General features: G+C 44.7%; 1 protein-coding gene and 1 long non-coding RNA gene across 2 annotated transcripts in view; both read left to right on the top strand.

Moving 5' to 3' along the window:
• Nucleotides 1-6,549, top strand: part of LOC110170842 (uncharacterized) — a 7,537-nt gene extending 988 nt beyond the window's left edge. The window contains exons 2-8 of the mRNA XM_055156763.1: nucleotides 3-155; nucleotides 731-926; nucleotides 1,729-2,037; nucleotides 4,578-4,795; nucleotides 4,993-5,182; nucleotides 6,132-6,213; nucleotides 6,324-6,549. Of these exons, the coding sequence (XP_055012738.1) occupies nucleotides 3-155; nucleotides 731-926; nucleotides 1,729-2,037; nucleotides 4,578-4,795; nucleotides 4,993-5,182; nucleotides 6,132-6,213; nucleotides 6,324-6,527 (1,352 nt within the window). The 3' untranslated portion in view covers nucleotides 6,528-6,549. The remainder of the gene's footprint in view (nucleotides 1-2; nucleotides 156-730; nucleotides 927-1,728; nucleotides 2,038-4,577; nucleotides 4,796-4,992; nucleotides 5,183-6,131; nucleotides 6,214-6,323) is intronic.
• A 7,490-nt stretch (nucleotides 6,550-14,039) lies between these two features.
• On the top strand, nucleotides 14,040-18,530 carry LOC129409834 (uncharacterized). Its single transcript, XR_008632607.1, has 4 exons — nucleotides 14,040-14,340; nucleotides 14,416-14,538; nucleotides 15,927-16,042; nucleotides 18,206-18,530. It is a non-coding gene; the product is annotated as an uncharacterized LOC129409834 (long non-coding RNA).
• The last annotated feature ends 514 nt before the right edge of the window (nucleotides 18,531-19,044 follow it).

Below are 19,044 nucleotides of genomic sequence, written 5' to 3'. Positions count from 1 at the left end.
AGGACAGGAGGTCTTTGGGAGGTTCCCCCAGGTCCACCTCAGAGCCTCAGACAGGTCGGGGTCACTTCAGACAGAGGAGACCCGACCAATCTGCTCCAAACAGAACCAAGGGGAGAACCAAGGGGAGAACCAAGGGGAGAACACGACGACGAACTGTTCTGTTTTGTTTTGGTTCTTTTCTGTTTTGTTTTGGTTCTGGTTTTGTTTTGGTTCTTTTCTGTTTTGTTTTGGTTCTGTTTTGTTTTGGTTCTGTTCTGGTTTTGTTTTGGTTCTGTTCTGGTTTTCAGGGGCGTTGGGTTTAAAGTCTATGAGGAATGTGGGTCTGGACGTTTGTGGTTTAATCAAAGAGATTTGGAAAAATCGTGATAATCTGGATAATTCTGAAACTGAAGAAAGTTAGAAGTTTTCTCACTGGTAAAGCAGGTTATGGTGCAGTTTCACAGCTGACATTGTACAGAAAATCTCATTCTAGTTTAAACTTGATTAAAATTTCACATCTGTAACTGAAGGTCGTTTTTGAAATAATATGATAAAAACTCATAATTGTAAATCTTTTTTGGCCACGTGTCCGTTTGGGTTAGAAAGGAGCGGTTCTCGAGACGTGTTTGGTGCCGTTTTGATGCTGTGAACTCAGCGTAAACGTCTCTTCTCTGTGTTTTCTGTGAGCAGGTGATGGAGCAGCAGCCTCTCCTCTTCCTCCTCTTCCTCCTCTTCCTCTGGCTCGGCTCAGGTCCAGTGCAGTCTTCTGTCATCAGGAGGTGGTACTGGTACAACCGCAGACCCAGAACATGGGAGGAGGCCCATAAGTTCTGCAGGAGGTACAATCTTCGACTGTGCTCCATAGATCATAGTCTGTACTTGTCTCTGGACAGAGTTGCTCCACTCCAGGAAGTGCTCGTGGGCGTGATTGGGCTCCATCGGCTCAGGTTCCAATTCACTTTTCTATGTAAAAGCGCTCTGTCTCTCTGTAACTGCTGCTGTCAGGATCCTCACTCCGACCTTCAGATGTTGGTCCCCAAATCTGGCCATACATATTAATAATCGACCAATCAGGCGTCTGTTGCAGCAGGTTTGATTGACAGCATTGCTGAGAATGACTTGGCTCTTCGGTTGCTATGATACTCATGGTCAGAATTCCAAACATGAAAGTGGGCTCCAGATTAGACCTGGATGAGCTTCATTTGGGGCTGAACGCTGTGGGTGACGTCACACTCAGAACACGTCAGTTCAGTCTGTGGTCTGTTTCTTTGGCTTTGGAAATGTATATTGTGGATATTGTGGAAAGATTTCACTCAATCCATCTTTGTGTAAATGAATGTGATTTCTACTTTAGACCAGAGCATCATTAACTTGTGTAAAGGTTCAGCAGACACACATGTCCCCACCCCCAAGAAACTCTGTGTTGTCTTTGCTGTCCTCAGATGGAAATTTAACACCAGTCTGTGAAACAACAGTCATTCTGTTTTGATATGAATAACTTGTATTTCTGTGTAAATACTCAGAGCTCAGATGCTCTGGAGGAGACACTCGGGGGGAGATGCTCTGGAGAGAGGAGACTGAGGGGAGGCTGTGGGTCTCAGGCAAAGGCTCTGTCCATGTCTGCTGGAACTATCTGAATAAACCTTTGTCTGTGTTCCAAAAACTCATCGGGCTTCGCAAATGGATTAAATATTTATCATCAAGAAATACACAATTTGTTCCACAACAGTAACTTCTGTTGTCTTTTAGGGAACACGATGCTTTTCTGGCCACAGTGCGGACGGACAGCGACATTTCTGGGATGAACATGAACTCCTACAGCGCTTGGTTCGGCCTGAAGAAGACGGGGACAGACTGGGAGTGGGTCTATGGGAGTAATGTAGACGGCATGAGCAATGTGTCTATGTCGACTCCAGCTCCTTCACAGAGCAGCGGCGGGTCGGGCGGCGGAGGGTCGGGCGGCGGGGACCCGGACTGGTGGTGGAAACAATATGTGTTTGTCCAAGATGAACCTGAGAGCGGAGAGGCCTGTGGGAAACTCGTGTACTCAGAAGTGAGGTATGGATCAGATAATAACCTAAACCCTAAACCATAAATTATGTTCTTTGGTTCTTTTTTCAGACCCAGAGTTTGTTTTCCTCCTGACAGTTTGTTCTGCTCCCTGTGCTCTTCCTCAGAGTCTCGTGATGTTTCTGTAACGTGTCGCTTCGCTGATTTAAACAGGTTTTGCCGTTGTCTTCCTCTTGGTGGAGGCAGGTTTATCATCATCATCGGTTTATAGAAATCATTGGGACAGAAGACAACAAACCCCGTTTTATTAACGAGCCAATCGAAATCCAGAAACGTACCCACGGGACAATAAACCAGGACGAGGGGCTTTTTTACTGTCACACACCTGAGATTCTGTCCTGAGAAAGTGGGACTGCAGGTGGCGCTGTTGTCCTCACTCCTCCAGTAGGAAGACAGGATGACACCAGTTTAAATCAGCTGAGCGACACGTCACAGCAACATCACGAGACTCTGAGGAAGAAACTGTGAGGAGGAAAACAAACTCTGGGTCTAAAAAAAGAACCGAAGAACATAAAATATCAGAAGACCAAATGAACCTCATTGGACTAAACCCTAAACCCTAAAGTCTAAACCAGGCATGTCCAAACTATGGCCCGGGGACCAAATGTGGCCCTCAGACAAATTTTTCTTGGCCCTCAGACTTCCAGGTGAATTGGCCCAAATTACCTTACATCAATTAAAAAAATATTTTTTACTGCAAGTTTTTTGAAAATCTACCTTGATAAAGCAAATGTGTAATATTTAGTGTTTGGTTTTAAGGATCTTAGCGTGAATACAGACTGATGGTTCATTCTAACATGTTAAACATGCACAGATTCAATTATTCCCTGGACTGAGCACCAGTCTACAGCCCTCGATCAGCCTCTGCTTCATCTGGGTTTAGATATGTGGCCCTTGATGAAAAAGGTTTGGACGCCCCTGGTCTCTAAACCCTAAACCCTAAACCCTAAACCCTAAACCCTAAACCCTAAACCCTAAACTCACCTCCTGTGATGAAGCTGTGACCTCAGCATCTCCAATGTCCTCCTCTGTACCACACACACACTGTCCTCCTCTGCACCACACACACACTGTCCTCCTCTGCACCACACACACACTGTCCTCCTCTGTACCACACACACACTGTCCTCTGCACCACAACACACACTGTCTCCTCTGCACCACACACACCACTGTCCTCCTCTGCACCACACACACACTGTCCTCCTCTGCACCACACACACACTGTCCTCCTCTGTACACACACACCACACACACACTGTCCTCCTCTGCACCACACACACACTGTCCTCCTCTGTACCACACACACACTGTCCTCTGCACCACACACACACTGTCCTCCTCTGCACCACACACACACTGTCCTCCTCTGCACCACACACACACTGTCCTCCTCTGCACCACACACACACTGTCCTCTGCTCTGCACCACACACACACTGTCCTCCTCTGTACCACACACACACTGTCCTCTGCACCACATACACACTGTCCTCCTCTGCACCACACACACACTGTCCTCCTCTGCACACCACACACACACTGTCACTCCTCCTCTGCACCACACACACACTGTCCTCTGCACCACACACACACTGTCCTCCTCTGCACCACACACACACACTGTCCTCTGACACACTGTACACACACACACTGTCCTCCTCTGTACCACACACACACTGTCCTCCTCTGTACCACACACACACTGTCCTCCTCTGTACCACACACACACACTGTCCTCTGCACCACACACACACTGTCCTCTGCACCACACACACACTGTCCTCTGCACCACACACACACTGTCACTGTCCTCTGTACCACACACACACTGTCCTCTGTCCTCTGCACCACATACACACTGTCCTCCTCCTCTGTACCACACACACACTGTCCTCCTCTGTACCACACACACACTGTCCTCCTCTGCACCACATCACACACACTGTCCTCTGCACCACATACACACTGTCCTCCTCTGCACCACACACACACACTGTCCTCTGCACCACACCACATACACACTGTCCTCCTCTGTACCACCACACACACACTGTCCTCCTCTGACACACACACACACACACTGTCCTCTGCACCACACACACACTGTCCTCACTCCTGCACCACACACACTGTCCTCCTCTGCACACACACATACACACTGTCCTCCTCTGTCACACACACACACACCACACACACTGTCCTCTGTACCACACACACTGTCCTCTGCACCACATACACACTGTCCTCCTCTGTACCACACACACACTGTCCTCCTCTGTACCACACACACACTGTCCTCCTCTGTACCACACACACACTGTCCTCTGTACCACACACACACTGTCCTCCTCTGTACCACACACACACTGTCCTCCTCTGTACCACACACACACTGTCCTCCTCTGTACCACACACACACTGTCCTCCTCTGCACCACACACACACTGTCCTCTGCACCACACACACACTGTCCTCCTCTGTACCACATACACACTGTCCTCCTCTGTACCTCTCTCTCTCCTCAGGGCACACGGTGATGAATGTGGTGAGAAGCATTTCGTTTTCTGTCAGGACTGGACGTGGCCGTTTTTCCATTTCATCCCTGAGACTAAATCCTGGTCTGAAGGTCTGAAGTTCTGCACAGATCATCACCTCAGCTACATGTTCAGGCTCACAGGGGCTTCAGTCTACACCCGAAACTTCCCCGTGTGGATCCACTCAGACTACAGGACCACGGCCCAAAGTGAGAGGGGGAGGAGTCAGGGGAGAGGGGGAGGAGTCAGGGGAAAGGGGGAGGTGTCAGGGGAGAGGGGGAGGAGTCAGGGAAGTATTATCAGTGACGTTTTGGCCTTTTGGTCAAACTTAATTCCAATGATGTTGAAGTTCTGTGTGTGATGTGATGTTTCAGGTCCTGGTCCTGACCCGTGTGTGATGTTTCAGGTCCTGCTCCTGACCCATCTTCAGACGTGTGCTTCGCTGTGTCGTCTCAGTCGAAGTCCAGGTCAGAGCACAGCTGCTCTGAGGCCTTCCCTGTTCTGTGCTACGGACACAATGTGGTCCTGGTGCAGGAGCTTCTGGCCTGGGAGGAAGCTCTGGAGACCTGCAGGAACCTCACGCCCTCCAGCCACAGGTGTGTGCTGCTCTAAAGCTCCAAAGCTTATCCTCCAAAAAAAATAAAAAATCAGAGCCTCAGCTTCACAAAAAACAAACAAACAAAAAAACCCTATTTGTGTTGTTTTCAGTAGAAAAAAAGGTGATTCAAACCTGGAGGAACTGGCAAAGTACAAGTGATGTGAATGTAAAACTGTCATGGTTCATGTTTTGTTGTTGTTGTTTTTTGCTTATTTTGGTGGATTTTTTCCTTTAGTGTTGTGTGCCCTTGGTGTTTTATTTTGATATTAGTCCTGTCTGCTTGTAGTTTGAGTTTTACTTCCTGTTTGTTGATTGATTTCCCCGCCCTAATGTGTTTCACCTGTGTTTTTGTGTTTTTACACCCGATGTTCTTCTCTGCCCTTTGTTGGTCCATTGTATTTGCCGTTGTTTGTGTCTTTGTCAGTGTCTTTTTCTTTCATGGCAGTTTAGTTTCTATTTTTGGACTTATTTGGATTTGTTTTTAAATATTTTAAAGCAGTCCTGCACTGTGGGTCCTCCCTCTGGTTCTACCTGACAAAAACAATGACCTAATGCAAAACACTCAGATGTATTTTTACTGTTGGAGACGGTAAAAAGAGAGAGAGAAGCAAAGATGCTGAAGCCTTCTGAGAGACGCGGTTAATGTGTATGACTGTATATAATGTATATATGGTCGTATATGGTCTGCAGGTGTGAGACAGGCGCAGGAGTGAGACAGGCGCAGGAGTGAGACAGGCGCAGGTGTGAGACAGGCGCAGGTGTGAGACAGGCGCAGGAGTGAGACAGGCGCAGGTGTGAGACAGGCGCAGGAGTGAGACAGGCGCAGGTGTGAGACAGGCGCAGGTGTGAGACAGGCGCAGGTGTGAGACAGGCGCAGGAGTGAGACAGGCGCAGGAGTGAGACAGGTGTTTGGCAGGTGATGATGTGTCTGTTTCTGTGTCCTACAGCTCTTCCTACAGGATGCTCAGGTTGGAGCCTGACGAGCTGCAGTACGTCCTGAGCCACGCCCACAACGCCACCACCAGCAAGGTACAGGGGGCGCTATACCTGTGTGTCCTCAGTGAGGGACAGAAGGTCTAACACATGTCCTGTGTCCTCAGTGAGGGACAGAAGGTCTAACACATGTCCTGTGTCCTCAGGTGTGGGTGGGTCTGCGGTTCCTGGGTGGTTCTTGGTTCTGGTCAGATGGGGGCGCTGTCTCTCTGTCTTCTCTTCCTGTGTGTCCTGAGTCTGGACTTCACTGTGGAGCTCTGGTCCTCAATGAAACCCCAGGATCAGACCCGCTCATAGAACCCAGCGACTGCAGCCAGACCCTCAATGTGCTCTGTTATGGAGAACCTTAGAACCCTCTGCTGTGGAGAACCTTAGAACCCTCTGCTGTGGAGAACCTTAGAACCCTCTGCTGTGGAGAACCTTAGAACATATTTTACAGCTGTAGTCTGTGATAGTTCTGTTTAGAACATGTGCTCCATGAATAAATCTGACTGGAGATTTCACACATAAGCTTCTGTTTCTTTGTGTCAATTTCATTTTCATGAATTTCAGTACGAAAGTTTCTGTGGAAATGATGTTGAATCTGTGAGAGTTGAGTCAGGTCTATGCTGTTACAATAAACACAACTTCAGGTGAGTAAATGATGAAAAGAAACAACTGTGAAGCCAAAAATGTTCATTTTGTCTTCTCCTGTACTTTAACTTCTTGGGTTCTTTTTAAAGACAAAACAGTAAAGTGTGTTTACCTTGTTGACATGTTACAACTGCTGCTGCATCTTCAGAACTGTCCCCGGTGTTGGTGGTGACGTGTCGTATGTCAGTTGTTGTTACTTCCTGCGGGCAACTGGCACAGGAACTAAAAAACATTACAGTAGCACCGGACGAAATACTCATCTCACACGACGTCATCTCACTTTTCACTAAAGGCAAGGCAAGGCAAGTTTATTTGTACAGCACAAGTTCGTACACAAAGTAATTCAAAGTGCTTTACAGAATAAGAAATACATTAAAATCATAATAAAAACAAATCAAAACATAAATAATCATGAAGATTAAAATTAAAAAAGAGAGACATAAATTGGAGAGAAGAGTGCGGAATGAAAACCTTTCAGTTATTTGCACAGTTAAACAGAAATGTTTAGAGTCTGGATTTAAACAGCGTCACAGAAGAGTCTGTCTCACATGTTCAGACTGTTCCAGGTTTTAGCTGCATGAACCTGAAACGCTGACTCCCCTTGTTTAGTCGTGACTCTGGCACCAGCAGGAGGTCGTCCCTGAGCTCCTCAGAGTGTGAGATGTTCATATGACACTAACATGTCACAGATGTACTTTGGTGCTCGGCCATGGAGAGACTTGTACACAAGCAGAGCTGCTTTAAAGTCTATTCTCTGAGGCACAGGAAGCCAGAGCAGAGACCTGAGCACAGGACTTATGTGCTCGTACTTCCTAGTTCGAGTAAGGACCCGAGCTGCAGCGTTCTGGATGTTCTGCAGCGTCTCACAGCTCGTTTGGAGAGACCAGTGAGCAGAACATTACAGTAGTCTAACCTACTGGAGACAAATGCATGGATAAATTTCTCCAAGTCTGATTTAGACAGTAAACCTTTGATTTTTGCTATGTTTTTTAGATGGTAAAAGCTGCAGATGTTATTGATTTTATGTGACTGTTAAAGTTCAAGTCTGAGTCCATTATTACCCCTAGATTTCTTGCCTGATTTGAAGGTTTTAGAGCGAGAGACTGGAGGTGACTGCTGACACTGTCCCTTTGTTTCTGTGGACCAAACACTATGACTTCAGTCTTGTCAGAGTTTAGCTGGAGAAAGTTGTTTTGCATCCACACACTGATCTGTTGGATGCAGTGACCAAGTGACTCCACTGGTCCAGAGTCTCCTGCTGCAGAGAGACGTAGATCTGAGTGTCGTCTGCATAATTGTGGTACGACACGTTATTGCTGCTTATTAACTGGCCTAATGGCAGCATGTAGAGATTGAACAACAGGGGGCCCAGGATTGACCCCTGAGGCACCCCACAGGTCAGGGCCATGTCATCTGAGACACAGTTTCCAATTTCAACAAAATACTTCCTGTCTTCTAGATAGGACTTGAACCAGTTTAGTACAGTACCAGAGATGCCCACCCAGTCCTCTAGTCTCTGTAAGAGGATCCATGATCGACAGTGTCAAAAGCAGCACTCAGATCTAACAGGATCAAGACTGAGACTTTGCCTGCATCAGTGTTCAGGCGGATGTCATTTGTCACCTTGATAAGAGCAGTCTCAGTGCTGTGGAGGCTCTAAAACCTGACTGGAAAACATCAAAGGAGTTGTTCATTTGGAGAAAGTTCGTAAGCTGTTGGTAAACAGCTTTTTCAAGGACTTTGCCAAAAAACGGCAGATTTGAGATGGGTCTGAAATTGTTCAGTACTGTGGCATCAAGACTGCTCTTCTTTAGGAGAGGCTTAATGACCGCAGTTTTCAACGCATTTGGGAATGTTCCAGATTGAAGTGACATGTTAACTATGTGAGTGAGTGGTGAAAGTAAAACTGTTGAGGACGGACTTTAGAAATCTAGTGGGTAACATGTCCAGGCAGCAAGTAGATGAACTCAGACTGGTAACGATCTCTAAAACAGTTTTGTCAGTTACAGGTGCAAAGTGATTCAGCTCTAAGTGTCTCTGTGGTTTCATGCTTGTTATTTGTGTTGTGGAATTGATGCATTTTTGATGCCCTGAACTTTGTCATTAAAGAAAACTGCAAACTCATTACATTTAGATGTGGAAATTAGTTCTAGTGGCAGTGGAGCTGGAGGGTTTGTTAATCTGTTCACTGTTGCAAACAGGACACGAGAGTTGTTACTGCAATTACCAATAATGTCCGAAAAATACTTCTCTCTTGTTTTACTCAAAGTGTAGTTGTACATATGCATTGTTCCTCTGTAAATCTCATAATGAACCTGGAGGTTTGACTTCCGTCACTCCCTTTTCTGTGCCCTGACTGAGTCATCATTCCTCCACGGAGCTTTTTGCCTCTTTAACCACTTTAACCTTTATCGGGGCGATGGCATCCAGAACATTCAAAACACTCAAAGTCACAGAGTTCAACACATCATCAACATTAGAACATGAGGCAATTTCAAAATGTATCATTTCCATGAACAGTGCACCTGTGTTATCATTTATGTGTCTCCTTCGAACAACTGTAGGAGCAGCCGGTGGTTTGGGAATAACAGACGGTCAAAGAAGACACAGAAATGATCAGACAGAGCAACATCAACCACACTGACATTTGAAATATTTACACCCTTTGTAATGAGCAGGTCCAGAGTGTGTCCTCTGTTGTGAGTGGGCTCACTGACATGCTGAGTCAGACCAAAAGTTTCAAGGACAACACTAAGCTCTTTGGCATTTTTGTCACACACATTATCCACATGTACATTAAAATCACCTGTAATGACTAAACCATCAAAGTCTGTGCAAACAACTGAAAGCATCTCAGTAAAATCATCAATAAAACTTTGACAGTGCTGAGGAGGTTTGTATATGACTATGTAGAGTCTGGACGGTGATTGTTTTAGCTCCATTTTGAAGGAAACATACTCAAATGATGAAAACACCCCAAATGACAACCTGTGTGTAACCAAATGATCTCTAAAAAATGCACACACTCCTCCACCCTTTTTATTTGCTCGTGTTTCAGATTCAAATTTGAAGTTGGGAGGGGTTGATTCCACGAGCACTGCATGACCTGTGTTTTTGTCAAGCCATGTTTCAGTTAAAAACATTAAAAACATAAAGTCAAGATTAAAAGAAGAAATAAAATCATGAATTAGAAATGATTTGTTACATAAAGATCTGACATTGAGCACAGCAAGTTTCTGATTAGTTTCAGTAGGACTGGATGTTATCTTCTTACAGGGAACGTGAACTAAATGTCTCTGATTAGACAGTCTAACTGTCCTTCTTTTAATCCGTCTACGTGTTGTAACTGGAGCTATAGCTCCATCGCAGGGCCCCAGCCTGATATTACCTTTATCATGACTGTATGTCCTGGGACAGCAGAGGCCCTGTGCGTCCAGCTCTTGGTGATAACAGCTCTGGGGAAAGGCGGGGGAGGGCGAGCAGGGGAGAGTTTGGGTAAGTGACCAGGTGAGGGACCAGGTGAGGGCCGAGGAGGTGGCCGAGGAGGTGGAATACGGGGAGGTTTGGGTGAGGGGCCTGGTAAGGACCGAGGAGGTGGAGTAGGGGGAGGTTTGGGTGAAAAATTAGAGGGGAGAGCTGAGAGAGTCTCTGGTGGTGAAACAGGCACAGTTTTGTATGGGGGAGAGTTCAACATAACCCTTGACCGTGCTATGTTAGGTGTGAGAGGAACCATCTTGATTCCCGATCTGATGAGGCTTTCTAGATGGTTGGGCAGTGCCATGGGTGAAGGTGGGGAGGAGAAGGACAGTGAAGAGTCCGTTGATGGAGTAGATGTAGCAAGGGGGACTCCAGGCTGGTCTGTGGGCAGCGGAGGTGATGGGTGTGCTGGTGGCGCTGGGGGAGGTGGTGGTGGTGTTGCTGACTCATTCTCTGGGGGAGGTGGTGCTGCTGACTTGTTCTCTGGGGGAGGGGAAGGTGCTGATGCTGACTTGTTCTCTGGGGGAGGGGGAGGTGGTTCTGACTTGTTCTCTGGGGAGGGGGAGGTGATGATGCTGCTGAGTTGTTGTCTGGGGGAGGGGGAACACCCGTGGATGTCACACTACATATAGTAAAGGATAAACTCAGAAAACAAAACACTCAAAAAAAAAAACGCACAAATCTAACAGTCAGTGACATCATACAACTATTACACTTTGTGGACAGATCTACATATTTCCAATACAACAGCATAATTTACACACAGAAAGGGGTTCTCTATGGGAGATCCACTGTCTGCAATAATGAGCAGTTTTTTCATGGAGGACTTGGAACAAAAAGCTTTCAACATCGCACCAGCACAATGCCGTTTAACCTTCTGGAAACGCTACGTAGATGACATCCTGGAAAAAATACAGCAAGGACACACACAAAAACTCACGGACCATCTGAACACACAAGACGACAGAGGAAACATTCAGTTTACACATGAGGAGGAGAAAGACGGAGCCATATCTTTTCTGGACATTAAAATCCAACACATCGCAGACGGCAGCATTAAAATCACAATATACCGGAAACCCACACACACTGACCAATATCTGCTCTGGACATCCCAACATCCCACTGCACACAAACTTTGAGTAGTAAGAACATTATTATTATTATTATCACAGACCGACAGGGAGGAAGAGGAGAGACACGTCACACAAACACTCAAACAATGTCAATATCCCAGCTGGACCATAAACAACAAGTTATCAATAAAACCAACAAACCCCGAAAAAAAACACAACAATCCAACACAGGGCAGCAGGACAAGAACATAGTCACACTACAGAACATCAGAGGAACAACCAAACCATCCAGAGAGACATGAAAAAACACAACAGAAGCAAACCATTCACATTCCACCAACAGCTGGTACACCCCAAAGATAAAATCCCACAAGAACAAAAATGCAGCGTCATATATAAAATTCAATGCAAATCATGCAATAAATCACACACAGAGGAAACTGACTGGGCATTGCACATCCGAAAAAAGGAACAACAAAAGGAATGTGAAAAGGAAACGTCAGGGAGACTCACCAGAACAAGAAAAGACAAAGAAGAACAGGAAAACCTAAAATCCACCAAATCAGACATTGTAAAATAAATAATCACATTCTGGATCAGGACGGAGCTCGGGTCATTGGATTGGAAAACAACAAGTTCAAACTCTGGATCAGGGAGGCCAGAGAAATCAGGAGACGTTTTGGTGTGAAGAATTACAATTATGCCACTGACACAGCCCACGGGCAATGCCAGTCTATACTACTGGATGCCATGAGTGTCACTATTGAGTGGCACTGAGTGTTTGATAAGGGGAGAGCGCTTCGCGCTCTGTTTTCGCGGGCGCACTTGACATTGTGCACTTCGTGCATGATGTCAATTGCGCCCTACGTTTTGAGTGAACAATAACAATTAGGCCGCTGTCGCGGCCCACGGGCAATGCCACCGTGCCATGTCAGCGGGCACCAGTCACTGACATGTGAGTGTGAGAGTGTGTTTGGAAAGGGGAGAGCGCTTCGCACTGCTGAACAGTAACAATAGGCCCTACGCGCTCGGGCCTAATAATAATTCGAGCAAAAACAATATATCCGAAAACATTAGAACAACATATTATACGTTTTTTGAAAGCTCTCGACCTTCCCCACGTCACCGTGGGGTCATTGGTGAGTGACGGGCACTGACGCGCTCGTCATTCGCCATCTCGTCGAGGTCACCCATCGCCTTCCATTGACTTCCATTCATTTTAGCAGTAGTAAATATGAGCCAGGCCTTGGGTGTGGGTTACTGGGATACTGCTGTTCGTGCCGGGGGCGACCGTGGACATAGTTGCATGTCGTCCTGTCGCATTCAGCCATGCGCACGTCGCTCCCCATTCGCTCTGCTCCACTGCCTCTGGTTTTAGCGGGACTGAGGTGCGCCCTGACACGTAGAGCGGCCGTGTTTCCCGGGAGCAGACATTTTGGATTTTGCGCGTTCTCGTTGCGATGGGATTTGAGAGAGAGAGAGCGAGAGAGAGCAAGAGCGAGAGAGACGCTGCGATCATCCAACGGTCTACGACAGATGCACCTCTGGGCCCCTCCCAACAGTCCTGGTTCAGTCCTGGTCCTTTTATATCTGTTCGGGTCAGGGTGCACCTCAGTCCCGCTAAAACCAGAGACAGTGCGGCGTTCTGTCTTCCAGCCTGGAGCAGTGATCCCCACTGTCGCTCTCACAGAATGACAGCGGATCAGTGATGCATCGATCTTCTCATATTACTCATAAAAGAGAACATTAAACATAAAACTCATGAAAAGACTGTATTCAGCTAGAATAAAAACACACAACCTGGACCAGGTGAGTTTCGAATCCCGGTCTCCCACGTCCCAACCCAGAACCTAACGCCATAAGCCAAATCTGTGGCGGCTTGACGGAGCTGAATACACCAGGAAAACTTAGGCTCTGAGAAAAAAACAAAAAACAAAAAAACACACACAAGAGAAAAAAATAAAAATAAAAATGAGAAAAAAAATATATATATTTTTTTAGAATTTTATTTTATTTTTGTAGAATTTTTTATTTTTTTTGAGTTGGTGAAAAAAAAAAATCACTTAGAAAATAGAGCCCAAATGATCTGCCTCTTTTTTTTTTTTTTTCTCTTGCCTCTCAGGGCTTCCGTACATAAAGCTGCCTGAAGCACAAAAGACCAGAATAACACGAATTAAATAATATGATAAAACACACATAAAACGAGGAGTAGCTTAGTGAAATTTAGCATTGAAGCTAACATGTGTAATAATTTCATAAATAACATAAAACAACTTTGAACACTCAGTTTTCTCATCAAACACCCTAATTTAACATGGCAAAATACTCACCTGTCTCATGGACGCACATTAAAAAAATGAACAGATATAAGAAACAACAACACACCTCTGATGCACAGACTAATAATGAAAACACTAAACTTATCATATGCTCACAAAACGGCAGGCTTGGTACTGCACCTTAACTAAATAAATGCTATAATACAGCCTTGTCTTCATAACAGTTATGATGTTCAACACTTCAAATGTTATATTTCACTGAGCTAGGCTTAGTCATTTTCGAGATCATTGCTTTTAAAATTATGTTAAATTTTTTTGGGGACACCCTTTATATGCCCAAACTATAAATATTGGATGTGTTGTGCTGCCCTCTTGTGGTTAAGTGAGTGTAGTGCAGCCTTGAGCTCCAGGTGACGGTGATCATGTTGTGATTGTGAGCACCTGCTTCATCCAGAGACGTGAGGAGAGAAGAAAAGAAGACACTGCTTCTCAGGGTTCTTCTAGGTTCCTCATAAGTTCCTCTTGTGTTCCTCCACCTCAGCATGTCCATCAGCAGACCCTCGTATCTTCTGTACAGTGATGACAAAGGAAACTTTATTCCTCTGGGCCGACAGTTACTCGGGTACAGACCTCCTCCGTCTCAGGACTGTGTCAGGCACCTGGATATTGAAAGTGAATCCCCACACCGACCTGCGCAGGTACAGTGACTCGACACACATTTTGCAATAAAATTTTAGATTTTGATTTGACTTTTTAAATTTTTTTAAAAATAGATTCACGATGAAGAAAACCAAACTACAAGCATGAACATGACATTTGACTTCAAGACTCCTCCTTTCAACAATAGTGACGGCACAACATTATAAACTTTCTATATTTTTGAACGGAACATAAAGGTGCATTAAGTGACTTTTTGGGACATCTACTGCTTGTCGCCATGGAGATGTTAGTGCTTTTCCTTGAATGTGATGTCACTTCTGGGCCTAATACAGGCAGTTTATGGCAAAAAAAAAAAGCTAGAAATCAGCCAGTTGCCTTCTTAAACGTGTCTGTGTGGAAACAGAGTCTGATGATTCCAAGTTCCAGGTCAGATCTGTGGAGAGCGCCCCCCCAGAAGTAAGAGTACATGTTGATATGATTGAGAAATATACAACTGTGATTGAAAAAAATAAATAAAAATGCATAAGAGATATACTGTGGAACATTCCAGGCAAGACAATAGCATCTCCATGGAGACGAGAAGTGTTTTTTGTATCTGGGCCTATTCCATTAGTGGATTTCAGTTTCACAACAACAAACATAACATGTGCCACGTTTACCTGAGAGCTTTAATTCTGAATAAAAATAATTTAATTCTGATTAAAAAAACACATTTGTTGGTTGTTCAAGCACTTAGTAGTTTTTGCCAGTCAATATTCAGTTGTGACTTCATTGTGTTCCATCAAAATTATTAAAACATCAAATTAATATTTTATATATCGTATGTGGACATATAAATATAAAAATATAATAGTTTGTTTTTGCACTCTTCAAGTCCCATTCAGCCCAAATAACATAAGAGAAATCATTAAAGCCATGCAAGAGTTTGGGTCCTAAGAGGTAAAAATGTAAAGACTTTAGTTTAATTCCAAATAATAATTTTCATTAGGAATTAATTCCAAAGAAAGTGGGTGGTTTATTCTGATTTTAAAGCTGAATTAATTTTATTCCTGGATCAGGTAAATGTCTATTCTTCTTAAAAATAATTCTGGCTCCACCAGTCCCGGCTTCGGACTTTCCTCCACGTCTCTTTGGATTTGTGAGCGGGATGTGGGAGTGGGCTGAGGTAGAACAGCCTCACACTCACTTTGTCGTCTTCTCTCTTCTCCAACATTCTTCCCTTCTCCTCCTCAACTGACAGACATAAAGCATGATGAGAGAATTCTCCAGAATTATCATCGGAACAACCATGAAAAAAGTTTGGATGGTGTTTGTGTCCGTGACGTCACGACAAACCTAGATGACAGAAATGCCAGTAGCAGCTGAAGTGTGTGTTTTCTTCCGGTCGACATAAATACTTTGGTGTCTCTGTCCAATCAGAACCTTCCCCACCCCCAGACACTGAACTGAATTAAATAAAGACGATTTAACGTGTTTTCCATGTAAACTTAAAGGGAACATTTTATTTCCTAACTAGAACAATTAATTTGGAATTCAAAAACCTCACGTAAACGTGGTCATGGTCATCTAAGTGTTCTGTGTTAGCAGGTAATAGAAGTGTAATTTCATCTATTTAACGTTGTAGACACGTCCAGTGATCCAGAGTCCATGTTAAAGGGGATGAAGGGTAATGAGCTGACGCCGGCCGGCCTGGAGTTTCTGCACAGGCTGAAGAAGGACAAGGAGCTGAAGCGCCTGCAGGTGAACATCTCATCCTCATGTTTTCTTTTCGTGTGAAAGAGAAGAGACTGTAGTTGACAGGAATCCTAAAAGCTCGACTTTGTGTCTGGAGATGGAGACTTGACATACTGCAACCATGGCAACCCACACACTGTTGTCCTGTTCATCTGAGCTGCCAGGTCTCGACTTTTTTGACGAGACAAAGCAAATTTTAGACCTGAAGTGATACAGAAAACAAACTCAGCTTTGGTTTTAATATATATTTTTTCACACATATTTGAATTTCTTTAGTCAAGATTGAATGTGTTGTGTAGTGTCGTCGTACTCGAGACCAGCCTCTTGTCTTGGTCTCACTTGACCAGTGATAAAATGGAGATGAATAAAAAAAAAAAAAATATATATATATATATATATATATATATATATTTATATATATTTAAAATATATACACCAAATAACTGTTGAAAATTACAAAGCTGGTCTTGATTTGGTCTCAATGGGCCGTGGTCTTGGTCTTGTGACCCTGTGGTCCCCGACACGACAGGTCTTGGTCTCAATTTAGTGCGGTCTTGACTACAACAACAGTGTTAAAAAAGTGGGGAAAATCTTTCTTTGAGGGAGCTATGGAGTAGCGTTGGCTATTCTAGAGGAGACTAATGCCAACTCAAGCCCCGAGCACCTCCCCTGGGAACAGGTAAGATGGGGTTTTGGGATAGACTGTCTAACTGGGCCTTCTTTTTTTTTTTTTAAGGGTATTGGTTAACTGTATTTAACGGATCACAAAACGTCTCTGAACCTTAATATTTTCTGTAATTATGTCTGCTGATTATAAAATGAACTCACTCTCCATGGAAAAAAAAAAAAAAAAAAAAACAGCACTGTACAGCACAAAATAGGCTCTATTCACAAACCAGACTTTTGGACACATGTGATGACAACTTCCGGGGGCTCTGTTCGTGGTAGTAAAATCTAGGAAAAATGAGAACATGTTCCAGTTTTCTTCATCTCCATGTCATTGTAGCATTCCGTTCTGTTCGGCTCATCAACAGTTCCAACCATCCCTCAGTTTTCATCATTTCCCCGCTGACACAAAACTCCGAGTGCACTGGGTGCATGTGATTAGAAGAGATGAGGCGCCAAATTCCAGATGATTCCAAACAGCACATACGTCTGCACTCTTCATTTTACTGCACATTTACTTCAGTGGGTTTGTTCAGTCAGTTGGCGAGTCCAGTGTCAGGAACTACACCAGAACTTGGCATTGCGTGTTTCCAAACATCTTCCTGGTTTGTGGCCCATTCGGTAGCTTTGATTGACCTGGAACATTAACCCCCAAGACTTTAGGGAGTCCCAATCAAGTCCTAACCAAGTGTAAGTGTTTTTAGGAGGAGCTGAGTGCCATGCAGAACCGCTTGAACAGTGAAAGCATGGCCCTGGAGCTGGCTCTGGCCTCCAAGGACAAAGCACAGGCTGAACTCCAGCCTGGTACAGTTAACGTTCTTATGCTTTAGTTAAGACGTTTATAATTACAATAAAGATGTCATAACTGGGGTGGAACGGTACACAAAAATCATGGTTTGGTATGTACCTCTGTTTTGAGGTCACTGTTCGGTTCATTTTCGATACAGTATGGGAACAAAGTGCTTGGTAATACTAATACATTAAATCAAATATTCTCAACTAAGCAACAAATGTATGAAATATAAAAAAAAAAAAATCCTTGTAAACAGTAAACAACACTTTCCACAAAGTAAAGCGCAGCACTAACAGTTTATGAGTAACCTGAAGTTTTATGCAATCTTCAGATTTTTCACTAAATATGACTGTAATTAATTAATGGCAATTAACGCGATAATTTGACACACCTAGTTCCACTATATAGTCTTAGGAGACACAACACGGCCAACTTGGAGGTCAAATTGTGGATTCACTGACAAATAAAAACACCTGTAATAAAGTCTGAAATATTTGTCGCTATGGCCACGTTCACACTTCAGGTCAAATCAGATTTCAGTAAATGTTTTTGCACACCTGTGTGACTTGTATCAGATTTATTTCGTGTCAGTATGAATGAAGCCTGTAATGCCGTACAGTGCAACATTCCAGGTTAAAGAAAAGGACAGAGTCGACCTTGTGCCAGGAAAGTTATAGTGCACCTGTTTATACAAGTTTACTTTTTTACAGGAGATAATTCAATAATTCCCTGAAGACCAAACAAGAGGTTGCGAAAGTAAAAGAAAAGACTGCATCTGCACCGCGCCGAGGCAAACCAAAACCAAAAACTCAAGATTCCACAAACCCAAGCAAACTCCCGAGCAGAGCGAACCGCAAGAAGATCAAGCCCGCCGCCGCAGCACAGAAGATTAAACCCGATGCACCGACGCGTGAAGGTTCCGGCCCGGCTCCACCCGATCAGGCGCTTCCACTTCCAGAGAGCAGGGTGAAGAGGAGAGCGGTCGCGGTTGATCCAGGGGACAATCGCCAGAAGAGGGACAAGCAACCAGGGCTCGACCGGATGCGGGGCCCCCGGCGACTCCCGCGCGCACACGTGGGGAAAGCCCCACCGTCGACCCCCGCAGAGGGGAAAGCTCTCGGGTTACGGAGGTTTCACAAGAGAATCGCTTTGTCGGACGTGAAAGAAGACAACGCAACAGACTTATCTCGGGGTTTTAGGTACTTTAATTACAATTCATGTAGGAAAGTTCAAATACAAAGTATGTATTGACAACTGCACAATTTGTGTGATGTGACTTTGTTGAAAACAAGTTGTGTGACTGTACATGTTTACTGAAATTCCAGAATTCACTGAACTCAAACTAACTCAGGACTGAACCAGGACTGAAACCAGGAACCAGGACTAAACCAGGACTGAACCAGGACTCACTGTCGGGATGGGCTCGGTGGTGACTGTAGGAGAAAGGACCGGCTCAGCTCCACACCTCACGGAGATTAAGCGGCAATTTCCCGATCAACCTGTACGGGGTCAGTCTCATCAGAAGATCCTCTAGTCATAAAAACCATGT

The sequence above is a fragment of the Boleophthalmus pectinirostris genome, unplaced genomic scaffold, assembly GCF_026225935.1.
Source record: "Boleophthalmus pectinirostris isolate CB_2022bp ecotype Guang Dong unplaced genomic scaffold, ASM2622593v1 HiC_scaffold_20, whole genome shotgun sequence".
In the NCBI taxonomy this organism is placed as follows: domain Eukaryota; kingdom Metazoa; phylum Chordata; class Actinopteri; order Gobiiformes; family Gobiidae; genus Boleophthalmus; species Boleophthalmus pectinirostris.
Note: the sequence above shows the minus strand (reverse complement) of the source record. Positions and strands in the feature narration are given on the sequence as shown.